At 35.6% G+C, this 17165-nt stretch overlaps 1 protein-coding gene across 1 annotated transcript; it reads left to right on the top strand.

Moving 5' to 3' along the window:
- The first annotated feature begins 15955 nt into the window (after positions 1-15955).
- LOC111596041 lies at positions 15956-16672 on the top strand. The gene has a single exon (XM_023310077.1). The coding sequence runs from the start codon at positions 15963-15965 to the stop codon at positions 16620-16622; it is 660 nt and encodes a 219-aa protein (XP_023165845.1). The 5' UTR covers positions 15956-15962; the 3' UTR covers positions 16623-16672.
- Positions 16673-17165: the final 493 nt, after the last annotated feature.

Below are 17165 nucleotides of genomic sequence, written 5' to 3'. Positions count from 1 at the left end.
ATTTATTAAATTCAAATATTAATTGGGAAAACTTAGCGCAAATGCAGAAAACAGAAAACTAAAGTGTTTGAATGTTGTCTTAAAAGAACAAACTAAAGTGTCATTCCTACAACAAACAACAAACAACAATAAAACATATAAACAAACAATAAAAAGCAACATTTAACTTTCTTGTGCTTTTGCACTCGAGTGCGTCCTAAGACACTTTTGGCCCAGTTCTCAAAGAGTTTACTTAGGAAACAGACACACATACACAACCATACACACACACGCACACACACACACATACACATCACACATATGTGAACAAATATTTATATATACGTATATATAGTGGCACCAAAAATCCAACTATATTGTCTTATTGTAGTAGTTGAAAAAAGGGTTAAAACAAAACAAAAATATATATATACATAAAGGTATATATATATATATATATAATGATATTTACACATCATGAATAGTTATATTACTATATAAAAATAATAATAACAAACATTGCTTTAATTATATATTCAGAAAAATATATATACCTAATTATACCAATAACAAATATACAAAAAAAAAAATATATATATATATATATATATATATATATATATATATATATATATATATATGAATAAGAGAAATCCAGAAAATGAAACCAAATTATGTAATACAAATCATTAAGAACCTTTTCTAGAATGTTATGTCTTCCCTTTGAATCAATTAAGCTTATATGTAACTATATGTATGTGTATATATATACATATATATAGATATATATACATGAAAAAGAAACCAAACAGCAATAAAAATCAAGCACATTTGAACAAAAGTCGATTTATCAGAATCAGAATCAGAAGATTTAATGCAAACTGACCAAGCAGAAGCCCAGCAACAGCAGCTGCATAAAACAGTGTTGGAAAACTCCCTTAGTTTTCGTTTTTGATAAGTGGGAGGCACGCAACGAAGTTAATATTAATACTAAGCGACAACTAACTGTTCTCTATACATACGAAAGCCTCAAAAGCAAATTTCCTAATTCAAATCCTGTTTCACAACGCAATAAAGAAGAAAAATAGGAAAAAAAAGTAAAGCCACAAATTTACCTAAGTACTGTTTATGCTATAGTTTCGCAGGTACTCAACTCATTAACTAATAAAAAAAAAACAGATATATATATAAATATATATATATATATATATATATATATTAACATGTAGTTAGCCTTGTTCCAGCATCTGTTACAGTTAACAATTCGTTTGACCAAAATATGGAGAGAAAACATCTTGAACGAGGGGAAAACTATCTGAAAATTGTACTTTATATATGAAAGAGTTATATAAGTATGCAAACTAAGATGGCTAAACCAAATTGAAAATTAAGTATATATATATATATATATATATATATATATATATATATATATATATATATATGTATATATATATATATATATATATATATGTATATATATATATATGCATATATATCTTTAAAAGCAGACTATTCAGTGCAACAGATAAGACTAGAAATTGATTACCTGAACCTTGAGAACAAAGCTTGAGTTTTTTTTTACTTTACAACAAACAAACAAACAAACAACATGCATGCACGATAACACGTCAATCGTTTATCGTTTATCGATAAGTAATAGTTCAGCAGCAGCAGCAGTAGCTCATAGTTATACAAATCTAGTACCATATGTAGTTTGCTTTACTCATATGACATCCAACAACCAAAATATACTCATTCAATCAGCATAGTTAACACATGATTATTCCTAACTAACGATAGCCGCATCGTTCGATCCACGCTTCTTATAGAGCCCACTTCTTTGAAAAGGTTGTGAACTTCGTAAGCGAACGAATTCGCCTACGTTTTAGCTAACCAACATAGCAGACCAACAATTGACTCTACACACACACCCACACACACACAGACTACTTCCTAACTCTTCCATATGTCATTTGCAATTAAATACTAAACAATTAAATACTTAACAATTAAATACTCTTGCAACGTTTTCAAGCAATTTCGCAAATTCTAAAGTATCAAGAAAAAAAATATAAAAAAATGTTCTTTTTTTTTGCAAGAGTATAAACTAAGAAAGAAAACGTGCACGGGCCAGCAAAATTTGTTGAATTTACTAAACAAGAAGAAGACTATATTGTTCAGCAGAGCTTTGATTGGCTGAGAGCTTAACCGAAACCAGAAACATTTCAATAGGTCCAGGGCTTTGGTATATTTGGAAAGAATAGCAGTTCCGTCTTGTCAAGATCAAATATTTTTCAAAAATACCATTTTTTGGTATTTCAAAGTACTACTAATTGCCTTCAAATTGCTTTTTAAGGATTCGAAAAATCTCGGTTTATCAGCGAGATATCGCCTATTGAATATAGGGAACAGAAGTGCACATCCCAGAAAGGAAATCCTATTGTTGGTTGCACATTGAGGTACAGCAACAGCAAATGAAAAATTTCTTAAAAATACCGCTTTTTGGTATATAAAAGTACTAGTATTTGTGTTCAAAACACCATTCAAATTTTTTAAAATTCTTGGCCTTTTTGCGAGATATGATCTATTTACTGTTTGACTGTGCCGCTCGCACGTCTCCTCTGGCAAGCCTGTCTCAACAGACGAAATGTAGTAGAGAAGTAATACATTCAGATCTTATAAGTTTTTTTTTTAATAAAAATGTTCTTCATAATCTAACAGATTATCGAAATATTAAAGAAAACATTTTTAGCCTCCATAGGAACTTTCTGGTTTTAGATAAGCTTTTAGCACATCAGAAACCTGCATACAGAATTGGTCTGATTATTCCAAGTTGGTCTGTATTATAAGCAGCAATATGATAAAATAAATATATATATATATATATATATATATATATATATATACTTATATCTATATATTCAGCCGTGTGCCCTCCTTCAATATATTTGAGATATTGACATGTTCCATAAATACAGTAGAAATTAGTTAAGTGACTTAACATTTAGATGCGCTACGGCTATTAATAATTATTAATAATATCCTACAGAATATATATATATATATATATACATATATATATATATATACATAACATTTGTACATATGCATTGGGGAAACCAGCTCGATGCGTATTGTAAGTTTAGCATAGGAAATATTTCAAACTCGAACATGTCCTAGATTATTTGCTCATTGTGTTTTTTTAAGTGTAGCAATTGTGTGTATTTACATATTACAGTTTACAACAACAGTAACAACAACAATGTGAGTTTGTCCGTAGCATTTTTAAAGTGTTTTCATATTATATAAACTGACCCAAAGTATATATATATATATCTATATATACAACTGAAGGCAGCAACAATTACAGTGAAAAATGTGTGTTTCTAGAACAAAATATATAATCATTGCAATCAGGTACTGAAATCAAAATTTTAATTATACGATTAACATATATATATATATATATATATATATATATATATATATATATAAGAATATATATATATGTATATTCTTATATATATATATATATATATATATATATATATAAAAATAATACCATAATATATACTAAATAATTGTATTATTTTTGTTAAGATAAAAACCCAAATGAAATGACGAAATATAAAAAATAAAACAAGTTAACCAAAAAAATTAGGATCGTTATATGGATTGCTCTCTGCGATTTCTTCACTATTCAAAAAAAATCTAAACAATTCTTAACTTAAAAACAAACATGAAATACGTGAGCATGTCGAGTATATATATATATATACATATATATATATCGGCTACATGGCGCAGAAGACACTTTAAGGAGCTCAAATCCCAAATCACATTCAATTAAACGATATTTTGTTAATTTGATTTTTAGACTTTATGGTGATACGACATGCTTACAACTACATATATATACATACATATAAAACACTATATACCAGATATATATATATATATAAATATTTTACACTGTACACAAACATAAACGTTTATAATATATACGTACCACATATATAAATATATATATATATATATATATATATATATATATATATATATATATATATGTATATATATATATATATATATATATATATATGTATATATATATATATATATATATATACATATACCAAATATTTAAAACAATTAAGCTAGGTAGCTGCAAAATAAAAATGAAAATAAAAAAACAAAAAACCAAAAATTTATATAAAAAACAAATACAATGTCCAGACGTTCAACGAAACCAAATGCAATATTTAATTATACAACTACATATATATATTTTACAATTTATTTATATACATATGTATACATCATAGGTTATATGACATATGCTACATCATTTTTTGCATAAGCCAACAAAATTGTTTGTTACATTTTTTGAACATTTTTTCCCTTTCCAAGAAGCTCACACAAACAACAAACAAGCAAAATTTTTAACAAATATATATATATATATATATATATAAACAAATATATATGTATAAATGAAATACAAACCAAGTTGCGCCAAAAACAAAAAACATTTATATACATTTATCAAGGGTCAAAAAAAAATTGATGAAAAAAAAGACGTAAAAAAATTCTAGTGAATAAAATTGTAAGCAAAGACCAAGCAAAGAAACACAAAATGTATAAGAAAAGTTCTGAAAACAAATACTGAAATTAATTTTTGAACAGTTACCAAATCGATATATATATATATATGTGTATAAGTTAACACATAACATTTAATATAGGGTATTTCATAAGTTTATAATCAACCCTCGCTATCGCGTGTTTCGTAAGTTAAGAAACAGCCCTCGCAATTGCGACACTGCATACTTTGTATCAGCGCGCTATAACTGCAATGGTCAGCGGCGGTAACCAGATACTTTTGTTTACTGCAAGAGTTTCCGTTATTGCCTAAGATTGCTGAGTCGGCTTGCCGACCATGACATTGTGGTGTGATGCGAGTTTTGGCTTAGCTTAAGTGAAATATTCTATGTAGCTAAAAATCAGTTTTGCATTGAAGTTTGAAGAATAAACCCGCACTACTCCGGCACACCGCCGTAATCAAATTGTTATATTTCTGATCATTGCTGAGCCACAAGGCCAGTTAATAGAAAAGGGGGTGAAGTCAAACCCTCCAACATAATCATCATAAGAAGATTATAATTACCCGATCAACGCTGGACCTGCCACCGACGCCTAGCTCATAGCTGGACCAGCAACTTATTGATTAAGACTATAAATACCCGATCAACGCTGGACCTGCCACCGACGCCTAGTTCATCGCTGGACCAGCAACATATTAATTGGCGCCCAACGTAAAAAAAAAAAAAAAAAAAAAAAAAAAAAAAAATTTTTTTTTTTTTTTTGGAATTTAAATCATGTAAGTGGATACTCCAGCCAACATTTTTTTTTCAAACACAAAATTTCTTAAATTTACTTTATAAAAAATTTGTTAGTACTAGTGAGTATTTCGTATTGCAACAGATTAGATTATAATAATCAGAACCAAGTTTCTGAAATACGTGAGAGTGGCTGCTCTGAGAATTTAGGCTGATAAAAATACTTAGTGTTACTTTCTATGTGTCTAATTCGACCCATCTTTTGACGGCCCGTTTAATTTTTCGCGGCCACTGGCCTGCGCATGCCACGGTTCAGCCAATATAGAAGCCCTCGCGAGCAATCTAGCGACTCAGATTCCGACTGTGACACTCGTATCAGAGTTCCGTCTACAAGACTTATACCGGCAGTTCCTCCACCATCAGATAGAATGGATCCAGATCAGCTTAGGGAAGTAGTAAGAACGGCCATCAGCAATGCCTTAGCCGAACAGGCCGCTGCAAACCAGCAGAGGGAGCAAGCATTGACTCAAAGAATTAATGAGTTAGCTAAACAAATAGCAGCAACAAGCTTTGCCACCCCACAAGTAGTAGCATATTCTGCTATAGAAATTAGAAACGATATTCACTGTGACGAGCCGCTAGATGCCGTCAAGTGCTTACCTGAGTTCGCAGGAGCACAGGAATCTTATGTATCTTGGAGGCAGGCAGCATTAGCCGCTTACGAGATCTTCAGACCACATAATGGCAGTTCTCGTCATTATCAGGCTGTCATCATTATAAGAAGCAAGATTAGGGGCCCCGCAGACGCGGTGCTGGCCTCATTTGGTACTGTACTGAATTTTGATGCGATAATAAATCGCCTAGATTTCACATACAGTGACAAGAGACCAATTCATGTCATTGAACAGGAATTAGGTACCTTGAGGCAAGGTGGCCTGTCCCTGCTTCAATATTACGATGAGGTGGAGAAGAAACTCGCTCTTCTCACTAACAAAGTTAACATGTCATATGAGCCGGCTTTAGCAAAGGGCCTATGTGAAAAATTCCGCGACGATGCGTTGCGTGTGTTCATATCGGGTCTCAAGCGCAGTCTTACAGACGTGCTCTTTGCAGCAAAGCCCAGAGATTTGCCTTCAGCACTAGCTCTCGCACAAGAAGTCGAGTCAAACCATGAAAGGTACGCATTCGCGGCTAACTTCGCAAAAAGTCTAGAAGACAAAGAGCGCAAGCCGCATGCAAAAGCACAGGGTCACCAACAGGAGAGGCATTCGCAACAAGCCGAAACACAAGCTAGCGGTACAAAGAATCCGCACTTTAGCAAGCAAAGCAGGGCCCCAGTGCAGTCTGACCAACGAAGCAGCAGGCAGCACAATAATAATGGCGCACCGGTGCCCATGGAGGTCGATCCTTCCTTCTCAAGGGTCTTGCAGCCCACTCAGGCCCCTGCTTACGCGAATAGGAAGCACCCCGCATCTGACCGCACAAGCGGTCAGAGGAATCAGCAGAGGCTGAATCACGTCACACAAGACGTGGGACAGGGGGCAGAGGCGTATGCTGATGCCGCCTCTAGCGCAGCGGCACAAATCAATGACGATAGTTATGACTCTGAAGCCCTCAATTTTTTAGGAGCAAATCCCTGCTACCCGTCATCAGACGAAGAGTAGCAGGGACTGACATGCGATTCCTCATAGACACGGGCGCGGCCAAGAATTTCATTCGGCCACACGAGGGGTTGAAAGGCGTCCGCTCGGTAGAGTCCCCCTTTAAAATTCATTCCATTCACGGCGAGACACAAATCACACACAAATGCTTTGTTTCAATGTTTGGGTTAAAGGCAACCTTTTTTATTCTGCCGGACTTATCAACTTTTGATGGGATTGTAGGCCTTGACCTGCTAAAGCAGGCAGCTGCTTCGCTTTGTCTAGCTTCAGGACAACTTAAGTGGGGTACGGAGGTCGAACAAATCACCTTCCACACGTGCAAAAATGTAAATTTCACGAATGTAGACTGTGCAGAGGCATCCCCTTTAGCTAGAAGTTCTTTTTTGAAAATGCTAAAAGCTAGACAAAAGGCCTTTGCGGACCCAGACGAGGCGTTGCCGTATAACACATCAGTCGTGGCTACCATTAGGACCACAGATGAGCAACCGATCTATGCCAAGCTTTACCCATATCCAATGGGAGCAGCTGATTTCGTTAACAAAGAAATCAAAGATCTGCTAAAAAATGATATAATTCAAAAGTCCGTCTCTCCCTACAATAACCCAATATGGGTAGTAGACAAGAAGGGTACTGATGAAGCAGGCAATAGGAAAATGAGGTTGGTAATGGACTTTCGTAAACTTAACGAAAGAACCGTGCCTGACAAATACCCTATACCAAATATATCAATGATATTGGGGAATTTGGGAAGAGCCAAATTCTTTTCAACATTAGACCTCAAGTCTGGATATCACCAGATCATACTCGCTGAACGCGACCGTGAAAAAACCGCTTTCTCTGTGAACGGGGGGAAATACGAGTTCAAAAGACTCCCCTTTGGATTAAAGAATGCAGCAAGCATCTTCCAAAGAACCATCGACGACATACTGCGAGAGCAGATTGGCAAATTCTGCTATGTTTATGTCGATGACGTAATCATCTTTTCAGAAGATGAGGAATCCCACATTAAACACGTGGATTGGGTCCTAAAAAGCTTATTTGAAGCAAACATGAGGGTCTCCGTCGAAAAATCACGTTTTTTTAAGAAAAGCGTGAACTTTCTTGGTTTCATAGTCACCAGCACTGGCGCCACGACGGATCCCGAAAAGGTTAGGGCAATACAAGAGTATCCAGAACCTAAAACACTGTTCGAGGTCAGATCATTTCTAGGCCTCGCAAGTTATTACAGATGTTTCATTAGGGACTTCGCCGCTATAGCAAGACCCATCTCGAATATCTTGAAGGGTGAAAATGGAACAGTCAGTAAACATAGGTCCAGAAATATAAAAGTTCAATTCTCTGAAGTGCAGCAAAGGGCGTTTCAGAAATTGCGCGATATTTTGTCATCCGAGAATGTAATGCTTAGGTACCCCGATTTTAAGAAGCCATTCGATCTAACGACCGATGCTTCGGCTCACGGCATAGGTGCAGTTTTGTCACAAGAGGGTCGTCCTATAACAATGATTTCAAGAACATTGAAGGACAGCGAGGTTAACTATGCAACAAATGAGAGAGAGTTATTGGCCATCGTATGGTCACTTGCCAAGTTAAGGCACTATTTGTATGGGGTGAAAGACATTAATGTCTTCACTGACCATCAACCCTTGACCTTCGCAGTTTCGGAATCCAATCCAAATGCGAAGATCAAAAGGTGGAAAGCGCGCATTGACGAGTCTAATGCACGTATCTTCTATAAACCTGGCAAGGACAATCTGGTTGCGGATGCCTTGTCAAGACAACAGCTCAACGCTGTAAATGAACAAGAGATTGAGTCCTGCGCAGCAACGATCCACAGTGAGGTATCACTTACCAACACCATCGAGACAACAGATAAGCCCTTGAACTGTTTTCAAAACCAAATAGTTATAGAAGAGGCGCGTTTCCCCTTAAAACGAAGTTTTATTCTTTTTGGAAATAAGAAACGCCACTTGGTCAACTATACTTGCGTCGAATCGCTGCTAGACGAGCTCGAAGATGTAGTTTCACCCAAATGCGTGAATGCTCTCCACTGTAATTTACACACGCTTGCAATGATACAAGATACATTGGTTCGAAGATACCCGGCCACAAAGTTCTGGCACTGCAAAAATCGCGTAGTGGACGTATTGGCAGTTGGAGAAAGAAGGGAAATTCTCACGGCCGAACATAATAGGGCCCATAGGGCTGCACAAGAGAATATTAAGCAGGTACTCTCGGAGTACTACTTTCCAAAGATGGCAAAAATAGCCAATGAGATAGTACTAAATTGCAAAACATGTGCTAGGGCTAAATACGATAGACACCCCAAAAAACAAGAGATTGGGGAAACTCCGATACCCTCACATGTAGGAGAGATGTTACACATAGACATTTTCTCCACTGACAGGAAATACTTTCTCACTTGCATCGACAAGTTCTCTAAGTTTGCTATTGTCCAACCGGTCCCTTCAAGAACCATCGTGGATCTGAAGCCAGCGTTAATGCAGCTGATGAATTTTTATCCAAAAGCCAGATCCATCTACTGTGACAATGAACCGTCATTGAACTCAGAGACCATCGTGACTATGCTCGCAAACAACTATGGGGTCAGCATTTCAAATGCACCACCATTGCATAGCATCTCGAATGGACAGGTTGAGCGCTTTCACAGCACTCTCTTGGAGCTAGCCAGATGCCTAAAGATCGATAAGGGCATAAGTGACACGGTAGAAGTCATTTTACTGGCTACAACTGAGTACAATAAGTCGATCCATTCGGTCATCGACCAGAGACCAGTTGATGTGGTTCAGGCTCAACCAGATGAGCCACAAGAGAAAATACAAGAAAAGATCAGAAACGCTCAGATGACGCTTAGAGCTAGGGAGAACGCAAATCGGCAGAATAGGGTCTTTGACGTTGGTGACAAAGTTTTGGTCAAGTCCAACCGACGACTCGGAAACAAACTCACACCTTTATGTGATGAGAAGGCCGTGGATGCAGACCTGGGGACCGAGGTCCTCATTAGAGGGAGGGTGGTCCACAAGGACAACCTAAGATGACTCTTGTTTTTTTTTATTTTTAAGCCACTAGGCAAACTTGTATAAGTTAGATATAGTTTTTCAATTTACTGTTAGCCACTTGGCATAGTTTTTATTAAACATTTTTGGTGGTGGGCAAACCTTTTAAAAAAAAAAAGGTTGCTAAAAAGAAAGGAAACAACCTTATTTCACAGGTTGGGATCCATAGTACTCCTTTTCTTATCAGTGGCTTCGGCACATGTCACCGACTACTCGCGTGCCAAGTACATTCCCATCATCGACGGCGAAATCTTGATATGGGAAGAATACGCCTACGTTAGGCACTCGGCAAACCTCTCAGAATACGTGCGAATTGTGGAAGAAACGGTCAAATTAATTGACATGTTCCCGCTATCCCACATGAAAAAACTTCTGAGTGTGGACACGGTACATCTACAAGACCTATTGGAGGCGTTAGGCACGCATCATAGAGTCGCCAGAAGTTTAGATTTCCTAGGGTCCATACTGAAGGTTGTGGCGGGTACACCTGATGCCAGGGATTTAGAGCAGACTAGATTTACTGAAAGGCAGCTAGTAAATGCCAACAATAGACAGATAGAAATAAACACTAGAGTTCAAGACCAGCTTAACCAGTTGACATTCACTGTCAATAAGATTCTCAAGATAGCCAAAAACTCACAAGTTGACACTAGCCATTTATTCGAGACACTATTGTCTAGAAATAGAATGCTGGTAATGGAGTTGCAAAATTTAATGCTTGCTATTACTCTTGCAAAGGCTAACATTGTTAGCCCAAACATTTTGGACCACTCAGATTTGAAATCAATTTGGCTAGAGGAACCCACCAACACTCCCATAGGAGATCTTATGTCCGTTGCGTCCGTAAAAGTCCTTCAATCCATTAACACTATACATTTTATAATTAAATTCCCAAAGATTAAACAAGCTTGCAGAAAAATTACGATTTATCCTGTCATTCACAAGAATTTCATATTGCGATTGCCTGACAACGTCATAGCCGAATGCGATGGAAAAACCCACACACTGCAGAGTTGCACCGCTTCACCTGGAGCCACCTTTTGTCGTCTGGCATTAGAGAGTTCATGTGCCAAAGAGCTCCATGCAGGTGGCACGGCACACTGTGAAATCCAGCCGAGCAACCTGGAAATAATCACCCACGTAGATGATGGAATCATCATTCTTAACGACGGGTCCGCAAGGATCCAGGTGGATAACGGCACTGAAATCCAAGTACACGGCACGCATCTCATTACGTTCGGGGACCGAGTCGCGATCAACGGGACTCTGTTTTACAACCACAACAACGTACGCAATAGAGTCCCGGGCATTGCCAACTCTCCCTTGCTGAACATCACTGCCAGCCAAGATGTCCTCAGCCTCCCTTATCTTCATCGTTTAAATGAACGTAATTTGGAGGAGATACAGCAATTCAAGAAAGACGCCGGAACTGATCAAGCTTATCGTGTGGCATTCATCATTGGAGGTATATGCTGTGCTTTAATCTGCATTGGCCTCACCCTTTGGCGGTTCATCGACGCAAGGAAGTCTGCGAAGCAATTACGAGAAGTCGTCGCCGGAATTGGGTCGGCCGAGGGCGGCCTTACACTTGAAGGGGGAGTAGTTAACACATAACATTTAATATAGGGTATTTCATAAGTTTATAATCAACCCTCGCTATCGCGTGTTTCGTAAGTTAAGAAACAGCCCTCGCAATTGCGACACTGCATACTTTGTATCAGCGCGCTATAACTGCAATGGTCAGCGGCGGTAACCAGATACTTTTGTTTACTGCAAGAGTTTCCGTTATTGCCTAAGATTGCTGAGTCGGCTTGCCGACCATGACATTGTGGTGTGATGCGAGTTTTGGCTTAGCTTAAGTGAAATATTCTATGTAGCTAAAAATCAGTTTTGCATTGAAGTTTGAAGAATAAACCCGCACTACTCCGGCACACCGCCGTAATCAAATTGTTATATTTCTGATCATTGCTGAGCCACAAGGCCAGTTAATAGAAAAGGGGGTGAAGTCAAACCCTCCAACATAATCATCATAAGAAGATTATAATTACCCGATCAACGCTGGACCTGCCACCGACGCCTAGCTCATAGCTGGACCAGCAACTTATTGATTAAGACTATAAATACCCGATCAACGCTGGACCTGCCACCGACGCCTAGTTCATCGCTGGACCAGCAACATATTAATTTATATATATATTGAAACACGAGTTTATATAGACACACTTTAAGGACACCAAATCATTTAAAAAATACAGCAAAATGCATCAATATATATCTATATATATACATATATAAAATAATATTATGTGTTTTTCCTAATATTATAAAAGTATTTTTTTTTAATATTAACAAAGTGTTGAGTACATTAGAAGCGTGCGAATAATATTTTTACAACAATTTGAGGCAGTTTAAAAAAATGGGAATTTTTGAATGAAACGAAAAGTTGAACAATTTATTAAAATAAAATTAAATAAAAAGTAAATTATGGAAATGAAAATGAAATGCATAACGCTTCCGACAATAAGCTTTGGCCACACTAATGTTTAATAACAAAAACAAAAAAAACGAGAACAAAAAGAAATGTAAAAAATTAAGAACAAATTTATTTACGTTTTACAAGCAATTTTTTTGCGTTAACAAAGAAGAGGAAGAAGTTGCAGAATGTACGATTGCCCGATTCAATACATATACATATGCATGCATGCATACATATATATATATATATATATATATATATATATATATATATATATATATATATATATAAATATATATATATATATTTATATATATGTGTGTCTGTAGGCGTGTGTGTATGTGTACATATGTAGCTACCATACATGTGCTATTTACTATACTCATATTTATGGAGAGTTGTTTTAACAAAAAATAAGAGAACATAAAACAATTGATAATGATAACGAAATCAATACGAAAGCAAATGTATTTTCATGACACGCATTTGAAGCGAACATATCAAAACAAAATTATAGCATAAAAACTAAAAGGAAAAATTATAACAACCTATTTCAAGCGCTGCATCAGAGCCAACTGATTACAATTGACAGTTGATTGTTTAGCTCTGGCAAGAGCTTAAAAGTAAACAAACGAAAAACAAAAACAATTTCAAGTTCAACAAACAGTAGCGAGCTATAGCAATGTGTGTGTATTGAAAAACAGCAAAGACAAACTCCCTTATGTATACAACAGATATATATATACTATATACTATATACATATTGCTACAAAAAGTTCGAAAGTTCTTTAGCTGTTTCATCATTTAATATTTAGCAAACAAATATTTACAATGGCAAATCATAATGTGAGGAAAACCATGCAATTAAAACTTAAAAAAAAAAACAAAAAAAATAAATAAATACAAAAATGATAAAAAAAATTAAAAAAAAACCAAACGAAACGAAAAACTGAAACCTAAAAATTAAGCATAAATATTTTTTGCTGTGTCTTAGTCCATGTGTCGTAACGAATTTATTGAACTTAATATACATAAAAAACCAAAAACTAAAAAAAAAACAATTAAAAAATGCATTCAAAGATTTTACAGTTTTTGTTGTTTTTTTTAATATAAGCAAAAAAAAATTTCTACAAAATTAAGCACAAATTTTTTCAACTACGAAATTGCCTTTTACTTGTATTTTATTTTTTACTACTTACCAAACAAAAAAAAAAAGATAAAATAATATTTAATGGAAAAAACTACGCTGAATTCATTTGAATCTTTTGCAAACATAAAAAATAAATAATATAAAAAAACTGTGACTAATATAAACTATAAAAGCAAAAAGCCCCAAAAAGAGAAAAACTCCAATAAAAATTACAATGCAAAGAAAAACAAAAAACTTTACAAAAAAAAAAAAAAAAGAAAATTAATTGAAAATTTTGCAACCAAAAAACTTTGCGTCAGTTGCAAGTTTTAACTTAGGCCAAATCAAAAAGTGGCTAGAAACTATCTATACAAAGATGTATACAAAGACACACAAGCACACACACATACACAGACAGACAACAGAAGTTGAACTAGTTAAATAACGGTACATACATTCTACATATGTACACTGAGCTAAACCAGGGCACATAGCCAGCGGACACACACACACACAGACACACACATATGCATATAACAAATTTTGTGTACATATACAAATACACACATATTGAGGCTATATAGAGGCTATATATATACATCTATATATATGTATATATATATATATACATGTGTATCCTTGTAGGAACAGTTTATATACATTAGCATTATGCAGCAAGAACAACTTTTATTAATACATACATATATATACATAAATATATATATATACTTGAATATTTGATGAAAGAAAAAAAAAACATAAAAAAAAACTAAAAAAAAGAAAAAAAAGCCCCCACAAAAAAAAAAAAAAAAAAAAAAAAAAACAAACAGCAATTTACTTATATGAAAATGTTTCTTTCAAATAATTCGCAATTGCAAAAACAAAAACAAAACAAAAAACAAGAAACGAGCAAGAAAACAAGGAAAATTACAAAAAAAAAAACAAACAATATATATACACTTATTTAAATATTTAATATAAAATATAAAAAAAAAACAAAAGGATTTATATGTACATATATATATATATATATAAATCTATATATGTATACATATATTTATATAAAATACTTATATATATATATATATATATATATATATATATATATATATATATATAAATATATATATATACATACCACTACATAGTTTAAATGTTTATTTATTGTATTTGAACAAAATGAAATAATTCAATAAAAATAATAATAAAAAAAACCAAAAAAAAAAAAAAAAACAAAAACAACTATACTTGCGTTTCGCTTTAAGTATTGGCTCTCTATGTATAGTACTCCGTATATTTAGAGCTCCTTTCTCATTCCTTAGCTCTCGAAACAATCTAATCGCATTTTATAGTAATCCGTCAAATTCTTGCAGACACTTTTTATGCGCATCGATTAAAAGTCAAAGCTGAAATCAGCAATAAAACCGAATCTAATTCCAGCAGCAATTACGGATCATAAAGCTCTCGAGGGCTTTGATAACGGCAAATACTAACGTTCGATCAAATTAGTAAATAATTATTTAAAGCTATCAATTGTTGAACCTTATACATGTGGACATACATATCGATTAATATAACATCATGATCTAGCGATGTTGCTTTAGATATCGATCCGATATGATCGATAAATATTTATAGATATCGATATGCATAATTTTATATGCGTAAATGTTTATATATCTATATTTATTGATCTTTGTCTATCGATAATGTTATCGTTTCAACTTGAACACTTAATTTCGATTACATGGCAATCAGAAATGATTTGTATATTGCCTTAGACTATTATTTTTTATTGTTTCCAAATATATAATATATATATAATTATTATGCTCAATCAGTTTCGGGAACAAGCAAGCATATGATTGAAACAATATTTTTTGCTACTTTTCCTTGTGGATCGAGCTATATGTTATGGTAGCAGGATGTTCTTAAGACGTTAATTATATCTTAAGCAAATAGTATTTCAAACTAGATTTTTAAAACTGATCTGGAAATTGAAATCCACTGAAATTTGGCATTTTCTGACAGTCATTGATTGATTGATTGATTGATTGATCGATTCGAATATTTTTATAATCTAGCAAATGCTTTAATTTGTATATTTGAAATAGCTTACAATCATGCTGATCAATGAACTAGTTAGCTATATGATGTAGCTCGTAAAAGATTTTGATTTATGATCAATTATTATCGATTTGCAATCAAACGGTATCAGGCGTAGCGTCGCGTCTCGATAAGGATTTGGTATAAATAGCAAGGCAGAGCTGGGCAGTGGCCAAGTTGAAGTGAAAAATCAAAATGAAGTACATCATTGTGTGTCTCTGCCTGTGCCTGGCCAGCGTTGGCCACGCCCAGCCCGTGTCGGTGCCAGCGCCACTGGACGCCCAGCTGCTCACCATCGTGGACGAGATGACGCAGATTGGCGAGAATGCGGCCAAGGCGTTGGCGCATCAGTACGAGGAGATTGTCGTCGAGCCGCACGAGCAGCTGGATCAGGCTGTCGAGGAGCTGGAGGCGCGCCGTCCCGAGAGTCCCGAGTGTGTGGCCGAACAGGACGAACAGATTGGCAGCGTGCTGGATGCTGCGCATCAGGAGTTGCACGAATGCGGCGTGAGCGCTGCTCACGATTCCGCTGAGATTGTCAGCGATGTGAACGAGGCCACGCAACAGCTGGTCTATGGCAGCTACGCCCTGGGTCGCACCTACAACAAGTGCCAGAGCTACAAGAACGTGGTGCTGCGTCAATCCTGCATGGCCAAGTTCTATGTGCAGGGCACCGTCTTTCTGGTCAACGCACGCTCCTCGATCAAGACCATCCAGCAGAGCACCAACGAACGCATTCCGGCCGTCTTCAGCGAGAGCAACTCCTGCACTCATGTTGCCTCCGACAAAGCTGTCGCGGCTCTGGACGTGGTCGGTGCTGATATCGATGCCTGCATTGCCAAGGCTCGTCGTTAAAGGTTCATTCGCTTGGATCATTTATTCAATAAAAACTGGTTTATCTTGAATGTGATTGGAGTTTTGATCGATAAATATCGATTTTCTATTTAATTTTGCTTGCTTGAGTTGTGTTAATGCTGATCGTGTTCAGATGTGCGTCATCAGCTTAAAGGAGTTGGCAGAATTCTGGAACTATAGAGCATTACCAATTGTCACTGGTTCAGTTTTCGGTTCAAGTTCAAGGATATTTATGTACGGGGAATACATAGGGTTTTCTAATCTGCAACGCCTCTAAGACGTTGGCTATTTTTTAGTGCTCAAGTTTCAGTCATTTAAGGCCCAAATGAGCTGATGAACTGAACTTATATACTCTTCACAGTTTGTGAGCGAGTATATGAGTATACCAAAGCCGACCGATTAGCCCTTATTCGATATATTCTCCATGCTAAAGCAGCTGTCTTTAGCTTAAAATATGTCTGCGTTTTTCTTTGCTTATCTTGTCAAGTTTCAGAGTCGTAATCCTCGGCAGTTGCCCGGCCCCAGAACTAAGTCCCTGAGCCA

This window comes from Drosophila hydei, unplaced genomic scaffold, assembly GCF_003285905.1.
Source record: "Drosophila hydei strain 15085-1641.00,03,60 unplaced genomic scaffold, DhydRS2 tig00000232-arrow-arrow-pilon, whole genome shotgun sequence".
In the NCBI taxonomy this organism is placed as follows: Eukaryota; Metazoa; Arthropoda; class Insecta; order Diptera; family Drosophilidae; genus Drosophila; species Drosophila hydei.
Note: the sequence above shows the minus strand (reverse complement) of the source record. Positions and strands in the feature narration are given on the sequence as shown.

Excerpts from the sequence above, each read along its gene's own strand:
- LOC111596041 (XM_023310077.1), top strand. The coding sequence starts at position 15,963 with ATGAAGTACATCATTGTGTGTCTCTGCCTGTGCCTGGCCAGCGTTGGC.